This window comes from Buceros rhinoceros, unplaced genomic scaffold, assembly GCF_000710305.1.
Source record: "Buceros rhinoceros silvestris isolate BGI_N320 unplaced genomic scaffold, ASM71030v1 scaffold8126, whole genome shotgun sequence".
In the NCBI taxonomy this organism is placed as follows: domain Eukaryota; kingdom Metazoa; phylum Chordata; class Aves; order Bucerotiformes; family Bucerotidae; genus Buceros; species Buceros rhinoceros.
In genome coordinates, this window is record NW_010415741.1 from 806 (window position 1) to 21975 (window position 21170).

At 45.1% G+C, this 21170-nt stretch overlaps 1 protein-coding gene across 1 annotated transcript; it reads right to left on the bottom strand.

Annotated features, from left to right (window-relative positions):
• Positions 1-15033: 15033 nt before the first annotated feature.
• FBXL7 (F-box and leucine-rich repeat protein 7) lies at positions 15034-20450 on the bottom strand. The gene is made up of 2 exons (XM_010137526.1): positions 19844-20450; positions 15034-15770 (listed from the first exon to the last, which is right to left on the bottom strand). The coding sequence occupies exons 1-2, from the start codon at positions 20439-20441 to the stop codon at positions 15034-15036; spliced, it is 1335 nt and encodes a 444-aa protein (XP_010135828.1). The 5' UTR covers positions 20442-20450.
• Positions 20451-21170: the final 720 nt, after the last annotated feature.

A 21170-nucleotide genomic window follows, 5' to 3' on the forward strand; every position in this document is an offset into this window, starting at 1 on the left:
ATCTAAGAGAAGTGTTCTTTTTTTCAAGAACAAAACCAGCAATATTTTTGATCCCAAAGCGCCACATTTCTTGGCTGTCAGTGCAGCAGAGAACTAGATTATAGTACTGAGACAGATGTTATCAATAACAGTATGCCAAGAAATAACTACATGTCTCAGTATGAGAGAGTCCTCTGAATTTTGAATCTGCTCAGACTATGAGGAAACACCACAGCTTTCCAGGAGAATCAAGAGCTGTGACATTGACTAATGTCACTACGCAGAAAATATAATGAAGATAAATGCATGTACTGAACATACTGCTTTCACACTGGGTGAGCAATGCAGACTGAGCCCCCACAATTGTGAATCTTCGTGTGATAGCACAAAAATGCTTAGTTATTTATGATACAGAACCACAGACTCTTCACCAATTTGTAACCGAACCTCCCGGGTTCTCACCTGAACCTCATCTTGAGTGAATCTGCCAAAACCCGCGTACTCCTTTTCCTCAAGAAAGGAAGGATTCGAATGAACCGCTGCATGCCCACACATCTTCAGCAGGGGGAAGGCTGCAAGAATCCACTCAAGGACCACTGTCTGCAGACAGCAGGTCTTTGGAAGAAGTCTCCCTAGCTCTCAGAGGTGCTGTTGTTCTCAGCAAGATGCAGGCAGCAGAAGGCCCTCGGCCAAGGGCCTTTCATTGCAGGATGAAAGAAATATAAACAGTAGAATCTAATTTTCCAAATTGACATGAACACTTAGAAGACATGCATCCAGAATATTTCTTACATCTATTACATTTGCTATTTGGCACTAGTGTAATTTGGCATTTTAATTATAAGGTATCTTGTCATGTGTGACATGATTTTTCCCAGTGATTTCAAGTTCCCAGTAGGAGAATGGACTCTTAGAGGAGCCATAGCTTTTAAGCTAATGCTGTTGTAACAATACATGGCTTTATTTAGGGTAATTTCTACTACTTGAGAGAAACAGAAATTTGATCACCTTGTTCATTAGGTGAATTCAATCTTATTAGAAAGGATGAAGAAGGAGAGACGGGAAATTTTCTCTGCAGAATAAATCCATTAACACCTCCTTCTTACAAAATAAACCAGGATAATCTTCCTGCCTGTTAGGAGGATAGAAAAGAAAAGGCATCCCTACCTTTTTATTTAAATAGACACTGTTGCTTAGCAACAAGAGCTGATATTGCCTTCAGTGAGTATCACAAACATTGCGATTCGACATAAACATTTATCATTTTCACATGAATCATTCACCTTGAGTAATGATCCAGGATGACTGTTTTACAGGAAAACATTTATGCCAAAAACAGAAGTAAATTAATTTCATGCTGTCTTCAGCAGCCAGATTTTTCCACACAAAGCATCCTTTACGTGCAAAGGATCTATCAGCTGTTGTAGCTACCGGAAAAAAGAAACCCACAACATTTGGGGGACAGCTTTCAGCATTTAGTAGTCTGAAATCATGGAAAGCAAGGCTCTAGCTCCTCTTTTATACATAAATTCAATGGTTTATGGTAAAATCTTCCTAGTTTGTCCTTTGAGGGAAGAGAAAAAATAAATAGGATTTCTGAGAGGCCTTCAGGGCACCTGCTAGGTAGAGAGAAAATATGCTGATTCAAAATCAAAACAAAGCAGGTAGGGCGTGAAAGCCACTGCAGAAGCAGGGAAGATGAAGGGGTTGGCAAAAAAAAAAAACCCCAAAGCAAAAATACCTAGGTAACAGACAGACAGAACAAAGATATTATTTAATAGCAGATTATTTAGTGCTGAAAAAAGCACAGCAGAGCAAATTGTCATTACCTTCTAGAACACAATACAGGAAAAGAAACCCAGGACAACACTTGCAACACCTTTAAGTGTCCAGATGCACTATGCAGCTGCTGGCAGCAGAGACCCCTCCGCACTGGAGCCTGCACTATGGTCCCTGTGTCAGAAACTCAGCTGGGCTGCAGGTCTTCATCCCACCCTCTCTGCGCTTGCCACTCACACTTGGGATGTGCAGAGGAAGAAAGGGGCACTGAGCCCTCCTGGAGTTCGCCCTGTGGAGGTCCCCAGTAAGAGGATGAGTCGACGCTCTCCTGCACTGCTCTGGGGTCCAAGGCAGGTCTTGCTTGCCACCTCATCCCTTGCAGCACCCTTGGCAAGGCACACCGAGCAATGCGCCATCTCCAGCACAGGGCTGCAGAGGATGTTTATTCACACAACTGCAAAGTGCAGCCAGCTCCACAGTCCTTCCCGAGACCCCAGCATGAGGTGCTGTTTCTTTGGCAGCTGAATGGCCAAGCGGAAAGCAGAGCAAGGCTGCGTCCTCACGGCTATTTTAGGTCTTAGGATGTTGTCGGCGATTCCTAGACTGTGACTTCACATCCCCTTCCATTCAGCTGGGGAATTCAGTGCTTCAGTTTCTTCCTTTAAATTGCAGAGAGGGACCTAGAGATCTTCAGCAAAGCCCCGGCGGCAGTAAGGGCTAAGATGTCTCACACTTAAAAAAAAAAAATAATCAGAAACATTTTAGTTTTGAAAAGGAAGCCGAAACTGTCCTTTCTCCAAGAACAAATATTTGCACAATATTTGCAGCATTAGAAAATGATCTTACCCTCACATGACAGTCATTTTCACAGTGGCCTGCACAGTCAATCGTTTGTGGGGGGGTTTTTGTGTTCGTGGCCCAGTGAACGGCCTGTCTGACCTTAACCACAAACATCTTCCCTAAAACATCCAGAAGCATGCTTGCCTAAGAAAGGACAACTAAAGGCACTTGAGATGCCTGATGGCATCTGCCTGGCCTCCCTCTGTCCATGGAAAAGGGCAGAGGTCTCAGGGGCTGTCTCGTCCCTGCCAGCCCTCTGTGGATGTCTTGGCTACGCACATTTCTAAGGGCATCCCACACCTGCGTTTCGACAGCTAAATTGAGCCTTTGGTCCAACGCTTCTGCTGAAACTCCAGCTCTAGTTAAGGAACATTAATGCAGGCCTGCACATGGCCCAGGAACCCTGAGCAGCCCTCTGTGGATGTCTCGGCTACGCGCATTTCTAAGGGCATCCCACACCTGCATTTCGACAGCTAAACTGAGCCTTTGGTCCAATGCTTCTGCTGAAACTCCAGCTCTAGTTAAGGATTGAAAAGGAAGCCGAAACTGTCCTTTCTCCAAGAACAAATATTTGCACAATATTTGCAGCATTAGAAAATGATCTTACCCTCACATGACAGTCATTTTCACAGTGGCCTGCACAGTCAATCGTTTGTGGGGGGGTTTTTGTGTTTGTGGCCCAGTGAACGGCCTGTCTGACCTTAACCACAAACATCTTCCCTAAAACATCCAGAAGCATGCTTGCCTAAGAAAGGACAACTAAAGGCACTTGAGATGCCTGATGGCATCTGCCTGGCCTCCCTCTGTCCATGGAAAAGGGCAGAGGTCTCAGGGGCTGTCTCGTCCCTGCCAGCCCTCTGTGGATGTCTCGGCTACGCGCATTTCTAAAGGCATCCCACACCTGCATTTCGACAGCTACAAGGCACTTGAGATGCCTGATGGCATCTGCCTGGCCTCCCTCTGTCCATGGAAAAGGGCAGAGGTCTCAGGGGCTGTCTCGTCCCTGCCAGCCCTCTGTGGATGTCTTGGCTACGCACATTTCTAAGGGCATCCCACACCTGCGTTTCGACAGCTAAATTGAGCCTTTGGTCCAACGCTTCTGCTGAAACTCCAGCTCTAGTTAAGGAACATTAATGCAGGCCTGCACATGGCCCAGGAACCCTGAGATCCACGGATGCGTGGGCTCCTCCGCAGTGACAGGCTTCCCTTCAAACTGCTGCTCTGCACTGCCGTGACTTTCCCCAATACGAGTCTTCCATTACGTTAATCTGTGAGGGTCTTCACGGGAGGAACACTGATTAAAAAGAGAGAGGCAGGCTGAGGCTACGTAGGAAGGAGGAGTTACAGATGAGAAGACCCAGACTATGGTTAAACATCAGCAGTATTGCTTCTACCTTTTATTCACACACTGTGCACTGAAGGGGCAAACTGAGCAAAGCTCTTACACACGTGAAGTTTTGCAGCGCTTCGGGCAAATTCTGTGGAGAAAACTACGTGAAGTCCAGGCACATTTCAAAGCGTCTCAGTACTCTAAGGTCAGCGCACTGATTCTGTACGCACCTTCCCGCCCATATTTTTGGTTTAATGCGAGTGACTTCAGGCAAACACAGAGCCTCTTGTAGTACCATAGTTCCCTCTACCCCCTTTGCTGCCGGGCGTTGCCAATACTCTGCGCCCTACAAAACAGCACCGTGAGCAACCAAACATGTCTGCTGGCCTCAGAAGGGAATGATAAGAAAAAGACACGATTCCCCATCTTCTTAGCAATATTTTTAACTTAGGTGGAGAATGGTCTTGCTTTTCCTATTTTTCCCCCCGTTTCCCTAAAAACAGTACTAAAGAAAGAAGCACTCAGGCCTTGGTCCTGCTGTTCGTTTAAGCAAGCGCGTTTGGGGCATTTGTCTGAAAACGTGGGTGTACTTTAACATCCAGCCATGAAGAGAATGGACTCATTTTTTCCAATCTTGGCAAAACGAGCACTCTTAAATCAAAACAACTTAGTCATATTATGAAAGCTGAGCCCCTTGCAAGTTTATATTTCTCGCTGTGTTTGGGTATTTGTGTGGGCCCACGGCCAGAAGTAGGCGAAGGGTCTGAAGATGCAGGGGAGGGACTTTGCGTGGCCGATGTGGACAGCATTTCTGCCTCCTCCAGACAAGTCTGGGAATCACACCCTCCATGAACTGCCGCCTAGTGACGGCACAGTTCGTACCAAGTCCGTGTTCACCGGTCATGCTCTGGCTTCCAGTCATCTAAAGGAGATTAAATTTTGATGTCAAGCATCAGGGGTGGTTGTTTGACTATTGCTGAATACCTGACTGAGCAGCCAACTGCCCTTATACCACCTCTTGCGTTTGAAATTATCACAACAACTGGCAGGCCCTTTTAAAAACTAATAAAGGGAAACAGAGATGCTTCACCTTCGGCTGAGCAGAAGCTAAGGCAAACCCTGGTGTTCATTGCAAAGATGCAGCACAGCTGACTTAAGGAAATTGAGAAGTTTCTTGATTTCCCAAATTCCCCCTGTGGATGAGAGGTGAGAGAGAGACCTGAAACACCTGTGTTTCTCTGTAACCAGCTTCCTGACTTGCAGGCGTTTGAGGGAGCACAAAGTGCTCTCCTTCCCTTGCTCTCTCTTCTGAATACAGACACACTTTCGTTGCAGGCCTGCAGCAATAGGGCCTAAATGTGCAGGGTACCAAGCCCCCAGCAAAATTTCAAGTGCCTGCTCCCGGGAGAGTCAATAGATGAGGATGTTGGCTCCCAGCAACACTGAGTTTTCCACTCTGGAGCATAAGGATTTTAGAAAAGAGGGTGCCCAAAGGGATTTCATTTGGAGGACCTCAAGCAACTCAGACTAATAGCATTGCAAACAAGAACTGAGCACGTGCTCTGCGTCAGGGATTGGCTGAGACAAATATCAACATATGAGAACAGCTCCCGACAAAAGGTCCATGTAGCTGAACACTCTGCCTGACACTAGCCAAAATCCAGATGCCTAGAGAGACGCACAAGAACAGAGCAAGCGTATTTTCCCAGCGCAGCCTGCCAGCCTCCAACACTTTGTGCCTCAAGCATTTCCCGAGCCAGAGGTCGTCTGTTGTTTTTAATAGCTGCACACAGATTTCTCCCCCACAAATCATACAGTCTCTTCTTAAATGATGTGGACATTTAGCACCCACAACACCCTGCAGCGAGAGTCCATGGCTTTCACACACAGAAAACAAAGAACTACCTTAATTTGCCACGGATCTACTAACTGCTGGCTTCACTTTGACGATCCCTAATTTTTAAATTTTTTTTTTAAAACTAGTCATGGTAAATATTCAGCCCCCTTCATCCCTTAAGCCGTCCATGATTCAGTGACCTTTGTCATACCCGTCACATGCCACCTTAGTTACCAGTTTTCCCGATGAAGCATCCTGGCCCACGCTGCACTGCCAGCCACAGAAGGTGTCCTCAAGCCACGGCTGGTGCTCCCAGCACTCCGGCCTCACAGGTCTCTCCATCTATTTGCTGACCCCATGGGAGGATTTCTTGTAGAAGAGCTGTGTGGATTCTTCCCTGACACATTTACCCATGTGCTCACTGTAGATAATCTTTGTGAGAGCTTTCAGTTTACCCTCTGGCTTCACATGACTCCTGCAGGAGAAAATATCTTTTCAGTAAGAGATTGCACCTTACCATTTGCAGTCCAGCTTTCAGCCCTGAATTCCCGTACTCTCCTTATGGGGTGTTTTGATGCAATTTTCCCCTGCTTTTTCTTATTTTTTGCCAGGGAATGGAAGGCTGCTTTGTCATGCTCTCAGTTTCAACCTGCCAGAAGTTTATGAACTCCAAAGTTCAGGCTGCAAGGCCCTCTTGTGCCTTCACCAATTTGCCATACAAAAAAAAGAAGCCAGTGTTCAGAAATCAGACATCCCTCCAATCTGAAGATAAGCCAGTCTCCGTGTTTTTGAATGAGTTTCCCCTACAGGTGGTAAATTCCAAGCAATTCTGAAAGACCTCTACTTAAAAAACAAACAAACAAACAAAATACCCACACCCATCCCTTATCTTTTCACATAAAGAAGCTGGACACCTGGAGTCTCTTAACATGTGCCCGTGTTATATCTTCAAGAAGAACCTTCCCTCAGTTTATCAGGACTTGGTCGCCTCCACCTTCACACAGCTCCCGTTGCTGTTTCTGACTAGTCTCTGCACAGAATAAATTCTTTGGAGAAAATCAGGCCCATCCAGATGCCAGGAGATCCCCTGCTGCAAAGTGCTCATTTCTAGAAGAAGCCCCTGGCCCCTTTTCTCCTCACTCTCTCCTTGATTGATGACAGAGCTCCGACAGCCCCCCCAGTATGGACGCCTCACCCAATCATACCACATCAAAGAGACCTTCTACTCATCTGCAACTCCAGTATCTAACAAATGACATTTAAATAAAGTGACCCAAGCTGACAAACACGACACGAGGCCCAGCATGCCCTAGAGCACCCCAGAGCCTCCTCCCAATTGGCAAGACCTTCGCTTCCTCTCAGATCCACAGGGAAGGGTCGTATTTCTTCTCCCTTTTCACAGGATCACAGAACAGTAGGGATTGGAAGGGACCTCTGGAGATCAGCTAGTCCAACCCTCCTGCTAAAGCAGGTTCACCTGTGCAGGTCGCACAGGATCGCATCCAGGCAGGTTTTGAAAGTCTCCAGAGAAGGAGACTGCACAACCTCTCTGGGCAGCCTGTTCCAGTGTTCTGCCACCCTCAAAGTAAAGAAGTCTTTGCTTATGTTGAGGAACACACTTCCTGTGTTCTAGTTTGTGTCCGTTGTCCCTTGTCCTATCACTGGGCACCATTGAAAAGAGTCTGGCCCCGTTGTCTTGACACCCGTCCTTTAGACACTTATAAGCACTGGTAAGATCCCCCCTCAGTCTTCTCTTCTCCAGGCTGAACAGACCCAGGTCTCTCCGCCTTTCCTCATTGGAAAGATGCTCCAGTCACTGACGAAGTGTTGGCTGTGGGCTCCTTCCTTTAAGCCTTCAGGCCCCCCTGCACACACAACCTTGCAAACACTATAATTCCACAGCAGCAAGAACACACTGTTGCAAAAACCTTCCCAGGTTTTCCATTGCATTCCAGGCTGCTTCCAGCAGCTGTGTTTTCAGGACATTCCTCTCTGTCCTCTCTGACAGATAAAGCGCCTCCCCACTCCTTCCCTTCCCCAGCTGCACAGCTCTGCTGTTCCTGTCACACACCAGGCGCTTCCTCATGTTCTTGAGCTTTCCTTTCCTTCTGGGCTGTGGAAAACATGGTGAGTCCCACCATGGTGGCACTGCTGCTCCCCTGCCAGTGCGAAAGTGAACCTTTTGTGGTGAATGTATATCAAGGAAAGAAAAAGGGAGAGGAAGCTACATTTCAGAGGGAACACCATCAACGATTCAAATTTCAGCAGTGAGAGAAGATGTCAGCCTGAGCAGGGAGGCAGCAGTAGCGGAGATTATACCTCCTAGCCAGATCCTGCTGAGAGAGGGTGCTTGGGACGGCTCCCCAGCATGCCAGCTGGTCAGAGAGCTGGCAGGACTGGAGTTTGTGGGAGATTAAAAAGCAAAACACAAAAACTTACCTGTCACCTGGGGAACACATACAGAGATAAAAAGGCTGGGTCAGTTCTCTGCTGCGCAAGTACAGGAATACACTGCCGGAGAAAATACCCTGACCTGGGGCTGCCCCAGCAGTGTCACTGCGTGATGACCTGCTATGTTATGGAAACTCAGCAGCAACTCAGTTTCACACTGGCAATCAGTGCAAGCCATTGTGGCTCATGACAGACGTGTACCTGACTTTTTACTATCCTACTTTAACAAAGAGGATTTTAATGATTTGATTATGTGGACACCCTCTCAGCTGATTCCTCTTCTAGTTCTACATATCATTATGAGAACAAGCATTGGAAAGCATCATATTTACTGATGTTCATTCATGGACTTCCCACCTCCACTGAGAAATGTGAGCAAGGTTTGGCCACAGAGTGGTCACTGACTTGCAGTCAACCTCCTCAGCCCTGGACTGCCTGACAAGTAACTGGCCTTACTCATCCTATTAACACTGACTGTTTGTCATTTCTATTATCCATGATTACTTAGGCAGGACACTTCACACACTCCCAGGAGCTTGCAGAACTCTCTGAGGGCAGAAGAGAAAAGGAAAGGGCATTGTGGAGAAAAGGTCACAGCCCCACGAACTTCACCATAGCATGTGCTGAAGTTAGTTTGCCTCCTGTAATCGATGCTAAAGAAACCAGAAGATGCCTTGTTCAGTTAAGGAGTGAATCACTACAAAGTACTGACACTGCTGTGGACGGGTATTTCCAGCCCCCCCAGCAGCCAGTCATGCATGAGGTCTGAGCTCTGACAGGTGTTACGTGTCACATACGCCATCTGATGGGCAATTCCATTTCCATGCTGAAATGCAGGTGGCCACAACTGCAGAGTCACGTCACAAAACAGACATCAACAACCAGAATACCACATGAGATACATGACCCCAGAGTAGTCAAACACAGCGTAATTCAAGTCCAGAAATAAGCCCTGTTCTTCAAAGTATTTTCAGAGTGTACAACAGACCAGGAACAGACAACCAGAGCAAAACTGAAGTGTCAGAAAAATATAACTTGTAAATAATAGATACAGTTTTTCTGTGTCCTGGTAAAGGCTTAGGATATAACCTTTATGTGACAAGTGATAAAGACATGAAAAAACTTGATAAGGCAAATTATAAGCAACAAGTTAGCTACAGTTATTTTTTACAGCTAGATGCTGGGTTTTTCTACAGCTCTGATGTCTCTCTTCTGAGGCAATCGTGTGAATGGAGTATATTCAAGGGGTAACGGAAACTTCTCGAGCATGGCCATTTACTTGATTTAAAAAAATATTTTAGGAGCCATCAAAGACAGACAATGCAACCTGAAACTGTTAAAAATATTCAATCCTTTTGGCACAAATCCCTCTTTCCATTCTCTCTCATCTTTTTAAGAAGACTTTTTCCATCTCCACCATTTATGTGAGCTTGAGGCTACAGCATGCCATGTTTCCTTAAAAAACAGAGGAAAACTAGCCTGTTCTAACCCAAAGAACACAGTATCTTTAGTACTAAAAGGAATGGTTAAGAATTCTGTTCTGCATTAGAAGTATCAGGGTCATTTATAAAAGCTCAGAGTTCTTTATTTTTCAAAAAGATCCTTCCTTCTGGTCCCTCTGGTTCTCTCTCTGGAGCCTGCTCAGTAACTTATATTTATAATGGCTTCATTTGACCTATCTACGGCCAACTGGACTGTTGCACTCATACTTTTTTTTTTTTTAATTTATATTAGCAGAGCCTACTTGTTTGAATCTTAGATGTGCCTCTATGATCATCCAGAGGACAAGGGAAAAATGACCTGACATTTCAATCCAGTTTTCACAGAAGACAAAAACAGGAAAAACTTGCTCTGAGGCATACAGCTGGACAGCAGGGGTGCATGAAAATAAACACCCCTCAGCTATTTTATGGAGAAAACTGATTTAATCTGTTTAATAGCATGCAGTAATGCGCTCCAGTTAAATGTATTTTTGCGAAGCTGAGTTTGAATTCTGATGTCTATGGCCTGGCAGTAACTTGAACGTATTATAATTATGACCTTTAATAGCCATCAAAAGGGCATGAGTTTGGCTCCACACTGACGCCTGCACCTTAGTAAACCGAACAGCTGGTGCTGCTGAAATACAACGCCGAAGGAAGAAGAGGTGTTACAAACCTGCTTCACCTTGTTCTTCTCAGTAGCTTACATCACGCAACAGTCTAAGGGTAGGAACAAGACACTGGCGCTGACAACGTCTTCAGGCTTCTGTACGTATTCGCTGGTAAAGGCAGAAGTTTTGCCTCTAAAATTTTTCTGGCTTCACAAAATATTAAAAAGGATAGATATTGGATGCATTACATGTAAAATTACTATTTCATTATTGAAAGGTTGTTTCAGATTTGAGGCATCCTCACTGAAACTGTCTGTCAGCCTTTTACTGTATTTACACGATGTTCAGCTAACTACTTCTTGTTTCTGCCCCAAACTTCATTCTGTGGTACTTGCACTTCCTCTGGCCCAACTCGTCCTGCTCAACAGCTCACACAAATGCACCTCTCTTAACCCCAGCCCCAGTTTCATTGCTGAAACTCACTCAGTCTCTTTTCATCTTTTCATTTCAAGGGGGTCTCAGCCCCCCTTGCCCAGGAAATTTCCTTTATCCTTCTTGTCCCAGTTCTCAAAACGCCATCTTTCAACCCCACCCTGACATTCCAGGCAGCTTCCATATAATTCAGGTCATTTCCTCCTTCACACTGCCAGAGCGATAAACTCCTCTTGGCTTTGCCAAATATCAGCCTCGCCAGAATACAAGCCCCCAAAGATCTAAGTGTCTCTTTTCTCATGGAGCTGGAGGTCTTCAGACACATACAATGCAGCTAAACGTGGGTGGATTTTAACTGGGAGAGCAGTAAGGCACATCCTTGTCCCAAAGCTGACCTCCTGGCAAGGCTCACACTTTCACTCAGAAGGCCTTAGAGGAGACGAAGAGCAACGAACCGTTTTCAAAGGAAAGGTCACCAGGAGTTTAACATGAGCAAGATGACATTTCCTCCTAGCTTTATTTACAGAAACAGATGAACCATTTCAACTAACATTTTCAAAGCCCAGCATGGGAAGTTTCAGCACGAACAGCTAAATTGACAAAATTATTAAGAAAACGAGGGCAGGTAACTTTCCTGAGGAACGCTGCAGGAAGAGGAGCCATGCACCAATTCTGTCAGAGAACTTTTCCCCTTTAAACAAACACTAGCAGCTGCGAGGCAGCCAGTCTGCAGTCCAAATGGTCATTACATTTCTTTTTAATGAGAGTTTGGACCTGCTTCAAGCCTAGTGCTAAAATTAGATCTTTTACTAGCTTTTTAATTTTCCAGTTCAAAGGGTAGAAGTTTTCAGAAACCACGTAAGCCACTACTGAAGGTTACAGTCTGGACCACGATTCTGAGTCCAAGACATCCCACAGAAGCTGTTTTGCATTTTGTAGGAAGCCAGATGAGCATAGCTCAGAAAGGCAAACATGTTGCATCTCATGCCACTAACACGGAAAATAAAGCCATGCTTTTTTCAAAAGCCCAGAAAATGAGAAGGAAGAAGATACAGCACTTCGGCTATAATCACAGCGCGCCTTTTCTAAGAGACCTCTCTCTACAGGACACAAGTTATTCCAAAGGCATAAACAACATGCCAGCCTGACTGATGTGATTCATCGCTGCTTCTTTGATGAGATCACCACATGTTATTGCAGAGCAGAAGAAGCCTCAGTGCCTGAGCCTGAATTTTATGGTTCAAGAACCAACAATGTTTTTGCTCAGGAAATTTATAGTCTCTGCCAACCCCAAACTGAAGTGAAGACACGTCAGTCACATGTTGCAACCTTTCCAGCAGTCTCAGCTCCACACGCACTATTTCAGTGTCATTTCTGGTTGTGTTGTTTTGCAAGCAGACATAGGAAAAAGGTTAAAAGTCAAACCAGGCAAGCTGTATCAATAAGTTAAGTTCAAATTTTCTTGAAATAGCAGCAGTCTCAGAGTGCCAGCTCAGATCATGTCAGATTACATACTTAAAAATGCTTGGCTTAGAAAAACTACCTTTATTCATTTTCCACCAGTGCCCTCCAGAGTGCTTTTTTTTAGAGCATTCAAAGGCAACACTGCACCAGTCAGTGCTCTACCCTCTCAGTCAATTAATTTTACTTTTCACATCAAATATGTTAATTTGCCTTTAAGCCAATGCAGAGACCCTCCTGAAATCTTTACACATATGCTTCTTACATACTGTTTTTTCTTTTATTTTCACTCCGAGTTACTGATTATGTTTCAAGGTCAAGAAGAATCACATGCGGAAAATAAAATTTAAAACGGACAGATAGACAAGTTCATAATCTATAACAATTTTTTCCCCATTTTTAAGAGTCATCCACCTACCTGATGTTCTCATTCACCTACCTAACTTCCAAGAAAAGTTTTAAAAGTATTTAATCTTTTCTTCTTCACCAGAAGTTAATGAATTAGTGCAAATGACGATGCATGCTCATCAGTTACCAATATACTGCTTTATTTCTGGGTAGCAAATTAAGGCTTTATAGTGAGATTTGTACAGTACAGGCCAATTTAAACACTAGAAACCTTAAAAACAATGTAGCACTATTCACTGAATTTAGCGTAGCCAGAAAAATAGCTTCATTATTTTTTTTAAACAAACAGTTAAATGTTACTAATGAGGCCTTATATTTCATGAGTGCAAATGGCTCAAAATCCCACCATCCTCAGGAATGGGCTTAACATTTAACTACCTCCAGGGCTATTTTGAGATAAAGGATAAACAGAGAGTACAGCTGGCTCAGATAAAATTACTGTACTACTTGCTGGAGAAGAATCTCTAATTTTAAAAATACAGAAAAGAAAACTAAAGTGATATTAACTGGCCAAAGGATGGTATCATCCCCTGCGATTCACTGACCAGTAACAGTAGCAATGACAAATTCACTCTCCACGGCCCTCTTTGCTTTAGTACAATCTGATTTGTAACTCAGAGCCGATGACATCGTGTATGTTAAGAAAGTGAAAATTGGAGAAACATACATTACAGGAATTACTGCAGCAATAGGACAAGTTCCCTCTGCAGGGACATGTCCAAACCATTGCTTTTTTTGTAATTTGAGAGAGCATTGCTACAAGTATTTCCTCAGCAGTTATGTATTTTTCTCGAGCATATGGATTTTCACTTCATATCAACGATTTTACTAGTGTTGTCTGGAGATGATGGAACTATTGCTTATGAAAACCAGACACAGTGCTTCCCTTCTTATGTTCTCTACCAAGACATTTATAGTGTTTGAGCTGAACGTATGAATTCACCTGTCAGCCAGGCACAGGGGGCCTGCCTGAAAATATCATCACCCTTAACATGTCTGGCTTTCAACTCTGAGCATTACATGTTGAAATGCAGAGAAATGGCTGCCAGAAAAATTGTGACGAAAGTAACCGTGAAACGGCCACATGCTCTGGGGAAGGAGGCAACGAATTGGTGAACCTCCAAACCACTCTTGCCCTTGCATGAGCAGAAGTGACCACGAGCGCACAAGGGGCTCCCAGTGTCACAGGGCAACTTTAATTTCTTGTTGAAGAGCAGCTGTTTCTCCAGCCTAAGGGAACACACACAGACAAGATTCACAAAATCTAAGTCTAATGTGAATAACATTCTAAGTCCCTCTATCCCCAGGGGTGTTATCTAACATCAGGCTAGTATCTTTGAAGTCTCAAGATCAGCCATCTATCCTTTGGTCTGGAAGGCCACGGAAGAGGGTCAGGTTTCTGGGCGTATGAAAGCACAGACTGAATTTACCTCAACACATGTGCCTAGTTTGCTCAGGGAGTGTCAACTGCAGTGGTGCCTCGGCTGCTGAAGAGATACAGTGAATGAACAAAGACAGGCTTTCTGGTGATGGCATTGCAGCACAGCAGTTGGGACTTGTCCATGCAAGCTGCTCCACAACACCTCAGAGAGACCCTGGTGTACTACAGTGCTATCACAGCTTGTTGCAGAATTACAGCAGCTTCTCAGACTCATTTGCTGGCTTTTCCCTTTGCCAGGTCACCAATATCTCATCTGTTTTCCTTCACTCAGGTGAAAATGTCACTGCTTGTCAGACCCAAAAGTCCCTGTCTGCTACCAAAGGGTGGTTCGACACATGCAGGAGAGGGCGGATTTAGAAATGAAGGCAAGTAATGCACGAGTGACCTGGACGTGGGCTTTCCAAGAGAATCCATGCATTGGAAATGACCAGCAGGTCTTACTCTGCCTCAGTCAAGCAGGTTTAAGAACATTACCCAGTATTTCCTGAGGGATTACAATGGATGATTTCCAAAGAGAAACTACTTGAAGATGAGGGAATGCTTTATCAGCCATATTAGAATAAGTAGGGGAACAGAGACACGAATTGCATAGTCAGCTTCATGAGCACAGCTGGAATTCAGGCGTATTTGACACAGCTTAGTAGCATTTCCAAAGGAGGGATTATGTGCTACTTCCTTTGGAGGTGGCTACTGTAGCTTGGGACAAGATCACGGCTGCTATGGAAATGGCAGCCTCTGGGGATGCTGAGCACTCATTGCTTTTGCATTAAGGCAGCCTCTCCACGGAGGTCCACCGCAGCTTAAAAAGTGATCATACAAAAAGCAAACAAAATAGTCCTCTAGAAACCCCCCTCATCCACAGCATAAAAGAAAAGCTGACTCCCGAGAGCAATAGAAAAAACAGCATTATTGAATATGGGAGGGTGTGTTTATACATCAGTATTTTTAATACTGCATTGTAACGACAGGTGTGGGGTGTCCTTTCAGAAGAAGGCAGGGTTGGTGTGCTCTATAATACAGCGCTTGCAATGTCGTTTAACAAATCGCAGAGCATCCACAGAGACTTCGCAGTCCTGCACATTCAACATCTGCAGGTCAAAACAGTTGGCAGCTACAATCTGCAGGCCCTGCCCGGTGATGCTCTCGCATGATTTCAGGCTCAGGCGCTTCAGGTTGAAGCAGTTGAGGGCTAGAAACTCCAGGCCAGTGTCTGAGACCAGAGGGCACTTGCCAATATCTAGCGATTTGAGTTTTGTGCAATTTTTGGCGAGGTACTCCACGCCGTGGTCCGTGATGCCCTCGCAGCCCCGCGCGTTGAGGTAGCGCAGCTTGCTGCAGTATTTGGCTATGTAACGGATGCCCACGTCTGTGATCCGGCTGCAGTGAGCGATGCTAAGGTATCGGAGGCGCGACTCCAGCTTGGCAATCTCCCGCATGCCGAAGTCACTGACAAAGCGACAGTCGCTCACGCTCAGTTCCTTAATGGACGCACAGTAAATCATCAGGTAGCGGAGACCCTCGTCGGTGATGCGGACGCAGCGGCGCAGGTACAGGTGGGTCAGCTGAGTGCAGTGAGCGGCAATGGTGTGCAGTCCTTCGTCCTCCAGGACGAAGCAGTCTGTCATGTCCAAGTAGCGAATGGAGATTTGTTTCCCGTGTAAGGGAGACAGCTTGATGGAGGCTTCGCGAGTCAGACTGATGCACGTTACCTTGGAGCAGCCTAAGTGGAAAAACGGCAAATTTAAGCAAGCAGTAAAAGCAAATCACACAGCAAGACCAGAGAGGTGGGCATGGAACTGCATACTGGTGTGATGAAGGTGAACCTTCACGATACAAGGGCATAATCTTCCTGGCTGCGAATCTAGATTTGCTGTGATGTGTCCCTACACCAGAGGAAATAATAAACTCCACCGGAGTCAGTGAGGTTGCTTTGGGATTTTGAGCACCAGCAAAGCGAGAGACCCATTTTGCCCATAACCCAAATGTAAAGCAAAGTTTCTAGGTTTATCTAGGGACAGCCCATGATCTGTTACTGTGATATAAAACCACCGTCAATTTGAGAAAACGGTGCTACACGGCAACCAATGCAGCTTTTTGATCAGAGGCAGTCTCGTTGCTGATTGGCTGTGTTTGTAAACCAACATCAGGGGCTCTTTCACCATCCAAGCCCATTGTAAAAACGACAAACCCCACTCATCCTCCAAGAAGCATTTGGAGAACAGATGTGAATCCAGCCCCAAGCCTGCGATGTGGGAAGGATGCAAAACTATGTCAAGACTATGTGTTTGCTGAAGGGTGGAGATGGGTAACCTAAGGAGAAGGGATAGAATCAGCAAGAGCAAACAGACTGGGAAGGGCATGGGAGGACATGGACAGACACAGAAAAGGACTGTTTTAAGTGAGAAAGTCCAGCCATGAATGGAGGTGACTAGACTAGAGGATAAACACCAGACCTTGCAAGGAAAGATAAAGAGCTAGATTAAAGGGACTCACAGACTTCCCCTATTTTTAAACTCCACTCTGTGCATGGTGGTGAATGAAAGCTTTTTTTCGGAAGGTGCTGTTTCTGCTGCACTGCAAACGGGCAGTCTCAGGCTCCTGGAGGGAAATTCTTATCTGTGCCGAGTTCAGCTGAGCACACTGCATTAGCATAGCTAGAACCAGCTGCAAGGAGGAAGGGAGGGTCTACCTGCTAGCGATGAAGGCCCAGCAGTTTTACCTCTACTCAGACAAATTCTGCAGCTGATGCCTAAAGAGGTGTCCTCAGGTAAGGATAAAAAGATCTTTTCTATGTTGCTAAAACACTGGCCAACAGGGACGAAGTGACCAATGAAAAGCCAGAAAAGTTATGACGACATCCTTAGAGCAACACGTCATAAATGCTGCATAAATCCTGTAGTCTGGAAATACAGCATGACAATATGTGGAGACCACCTCAAAAACAAATGACTCAAACCCACACCAACTGATACAACAAGTTCTCATTCAGAGGCTTGGGGGAAGGTATGAAAATGCTTCAGTTCTTAAAAACAAAAAGAAAAAAAAAAATCCCTTGAGACAATCCAGCAGGCTCATACCAATGCTCTAAGAAGCATGGGATATGGACTTGAAACATTTTGCCATTAGATTAGATTTCTACAGTCGTCATTTGAATTTGCAGCTGGATCTTTAATTTAGGCTTCAAATTTATTTGGACAGATGCAAATTTTACCTTAGGCGTCACCCAATAAAATCTGTGCACAGGCCACGCAGAAGCTCCGGGACCTTGAAGCAAAGAACTTTGTTCAATGAACAACGGTTTCGTGAAACTGAATGCTGCTATTTCCTCTTTGGACTGTGTTGCAGATCCATCTATGTTATGGTGTAATCTTTGGAAATAGATTTGCCTTCAAATAAGTACTATGTACACGCTCAATAATGCAAAGTGATTTTTCTAATGGGAAGCATTACCATATTAATGGTGTAAAAATTTCACCTTTAATGTGTGCTTTGGAGAGGCTGATACAAAATGCAGCACTGAAGGGCCCATCCTTGAGCTGGGTTTCCACAGAAGAACCTAGGCGGAGTTCTGCTGGACCTGACATTGCTGTCACTATTGCATTTGCCCAAGGAGGCTGCTGGATTAAGTCTGGATTTTTTGCATGCTGACCAGAATTCAATTTTACAATTTGGCTGAGTGAGAATGAAGAGTCCAGGAGGCTGAGGAGAACATTCTGTCTGCTGAGGATCCAAGAAGTGGGAGCGCTTTAATGACCATAATTAGAATGTGATTGGGTCAGAAGTCTTACAGCACAGTTGGAATCACACACATCAGTGTGTGATCACTGTTTTGATAAGCTCAGCATTGCCTTGTCTAGTTACTTTGGCTACACTGTAAAATATTTAATGGGAAGGATATTCAAAATGGTTTCACCAGGAAAAAGTCCATGTTGATATACAACCGCCTGATTTTTAGGCAAAATGACAGGTTCCTGGGTCTGCAACAATTTTTCTGTCCTAAATAATAAAAACAAAGCTTTTGCAACAGTATTTTCCATAAAGGAAGTATAACTGATTTTTAAAAGGGAGTAGACACTTCCAAACACATTGAAAAAAAAATATTGGCTAGGATGTTAGATAATAACTTTCAGTCAAGCTCAACCAACTTCTAGAGATATCTCAGCCCTGCCCACAAAATGGATGCTGAGAGTAACAGAACTTACATTGTGGAAAACTCTTACAGTTAATATGAACATCTGGTTTTGACATTAAATATTTTGGTACACTACTGCTGCCAAGTAACCATCCAAGGGGGAGAGGGATTCAATTAGATATACAACTGTTAACTGGATTTTAATTAACTAGCTGCAGTTACGGTGTTATCCCCCAACCCATGCACTCAGCTCAGTATGAAAACAAATCAGTGAACCACCTCAGTCCTGAGAATTGCTTGAGTGTGTAGGTACGGGCCTTGTCCTCCCAACTACAGACAGAAGGAGGGGAAAATGGAATCCTGCTGCCAAAATATCTAAAATTTTCTACGTCAGAATGAAAAAACTGGACTCAAAACAAGACCCTAGAGATCAACTATCCTCAATTCATATGCAGGCACATGGAGCAAAAGCCATGTCTGAACCCAAACACTCTGACTTCTGAGCATGTTCAAAACCAAGACTTTTCCCTCTCCTGTTCCAAAAAGAAAGGACAACTTAGGAAAATGTGAGATTAAAGTTATTTTCCTGTCCCACTGATGAGACAAAATTCAAGGAAGATAGCTATTCTACTCGCCCCTTACACACTTTGGACGAAACTGGTGAGCTCTTAGAGAGAGATATCATCGTCTAGGTCCGAAAGTAACAGGCTTGCGGAAACCAGAAATGAAGACAGACCCCAAAAGAATCTTCAAGACCTGGTATCATCTTTTCATTTTTCCTGTATTTCAAAAAATCACCCTCAATCTGTAGCATACAAGTAGCAGCTGTGGACCAAAATATTTTCAGCCACCTACAAGCCCCCAAGTGCACTCAGGATGTCAGTTGACAGTCTGGTGTGCCAAGGCAGTTCATCCTCAGCTCAGCGATTCTACTTGTCCTGTCTCTACAAGCCCAGGATACTTAAGGCACTCAACTCTCCAGACCACCCTAGAGGATGCAGGAAGAAAAGCAAAAATATGGTGGGGACAAAGTCAGCCTTCAAAGTGACCCAGTAGCATTGTTCCCTATGCCCTCTTCGTCCTGCCTGTTGCCACTAGTACTCTACAATGGCAAATCTGGCATGGCTGATTTATAACAACCTTAGACTGGTGACAAGAGAGATCACAAAATAAGTGCTGAACATCAAATTTACTTCAGTGCTCTGCTCGGCTACATCCTTTCCATTAAGTGACAACATACTTGCATACAAGAAATAATGTGCAGCTGACCTTGAGAAAAAACATCTCGTTTCCCCAGAGAAGGTCTGAGGAAAATTGTGTAAAAGGTTTCTCCTGATCTAAAGAGCTGCAGTGGTACACTGTAACCGCGTGCAAGGAAAAGTAGAAAGCCACTAAGCAAAGGCATTATTTAGAAAAACATATGAGAACGATGAAGCCAATTTGGCTGAAGTTTCTAGCCTTCACTTATAATGTAGCACTGATTGCAATGCAGACCCTTGTAAGGGTGCTTTGTGCGAATCTGTAAAAAGTACTTGTGCTGTTCGAACAGGCCACCTCTGCCAGCATGGCTCCACGGCGGGAGTGCTGCTGTGGAGCCAGGGCTTTGACATGCGTGAGGCTTTTAGAACAAGACGAATCTGTATTGAAATATTTTCTGTTACCTGACACATCTAGGTGTTCCAGGTTTGGGCACAGTGACACGACATCAAAGACCGCCTCATTGGAGATGTTGTAACAGCCAGACACCTCCAGCCTCCTCAGTTCTGGGCAGCACTGGGCAATGGTGTAGAGTCCTCTGTCTGTGAGCCGCCTGCAGCCACTAACAGTTACCGTCTCCAACATGAGACATACGTTGGGCGTATCCTGACAAAGCCTCCGGGTCAGCACTTTAAGAGCCCTGTCTACATTGATTGTCTCGCCGGTCAGACGAATAGTCCTCCAAAGTCGGGGGTCCCAGGCAAGGTTGTACCAGCGGCGGCACACACGGGCACAGCGGCACAGCTGGTTGGTGGGCAAGAAGGAAAATATCTGGATGATGGAGTGGTCGGGCAGCCGGTCTATGTTGGCCTGTTCCTTCTGGTGCTTGGATGCCAGCCGGATGAGAGGATGAGTGAGACGGGTGGGAGGTGGTGAGTGGACCATGGCAACAGTTTCCCCAGTGACTGAGGATGAAGACGTTGATGACCCTCTGCCATTCTGGAAACCAGGGGAATTCGGTGGAAATATTAATGCTGGACTGGGTGTGCTGAGTGTCCGCATACTCAGGTCGGAGTCTGGAAGACAAAACACATGATTTCTGTAAGCAGCAGGTGGACACAGGTCTCTGTGCAGCACAGCACCCCGCTAGCCCATTTGTTAATGGAGCATGATGGGCTTTGGGGGTTGTTTGGCACTGAGCAAGGTTGAGGTGAGAGTGAGGAAACACATATTTCAAAACCTATCGTAGAGTATACTCTGAAAACACTGTTCACTTCAGTGTTGGGTACATGGCAGAGATATACCCCTAGCTGCACCGTCAATGCCAAGGTGGCAAAGGAGGAGCTGCAGGTCCAAGCCCTGCAATGAAGAGGAGATGGCAGTGGAACTCCAGGGATTTCAATTCTTCGTACTCTCAACTAAATGATGTAAGAAATGAGTATATTTGAGCTGTAGGCTTTTTTGACAGAGAGTAACTGCCCATAACCTTGGCACTACCTAGGCAGCTGTGAGATGTTAGGGCAGGAAGACTGTTGTCCTTCGCCTCTCAGCTCCTTTAGCCGTTTGATGGGAGGCCAAAAGCATGTGCCTGAGCTCACAAGGCAAATGCTACTTCTTTCACCAGACCTGGGCAAATGGGAAAAGCACAACCCCATACACTTATTTTCATTGTATCATTAAATTAGTTTTTCATTCATGCAAAGTCGGACACAGCAGTTCTACCAAGAGCCCAGTGACTAGTTATTGAAGTGGGTGGGATGTGCCTCTTCATGTGCACACAGATAGCAACTC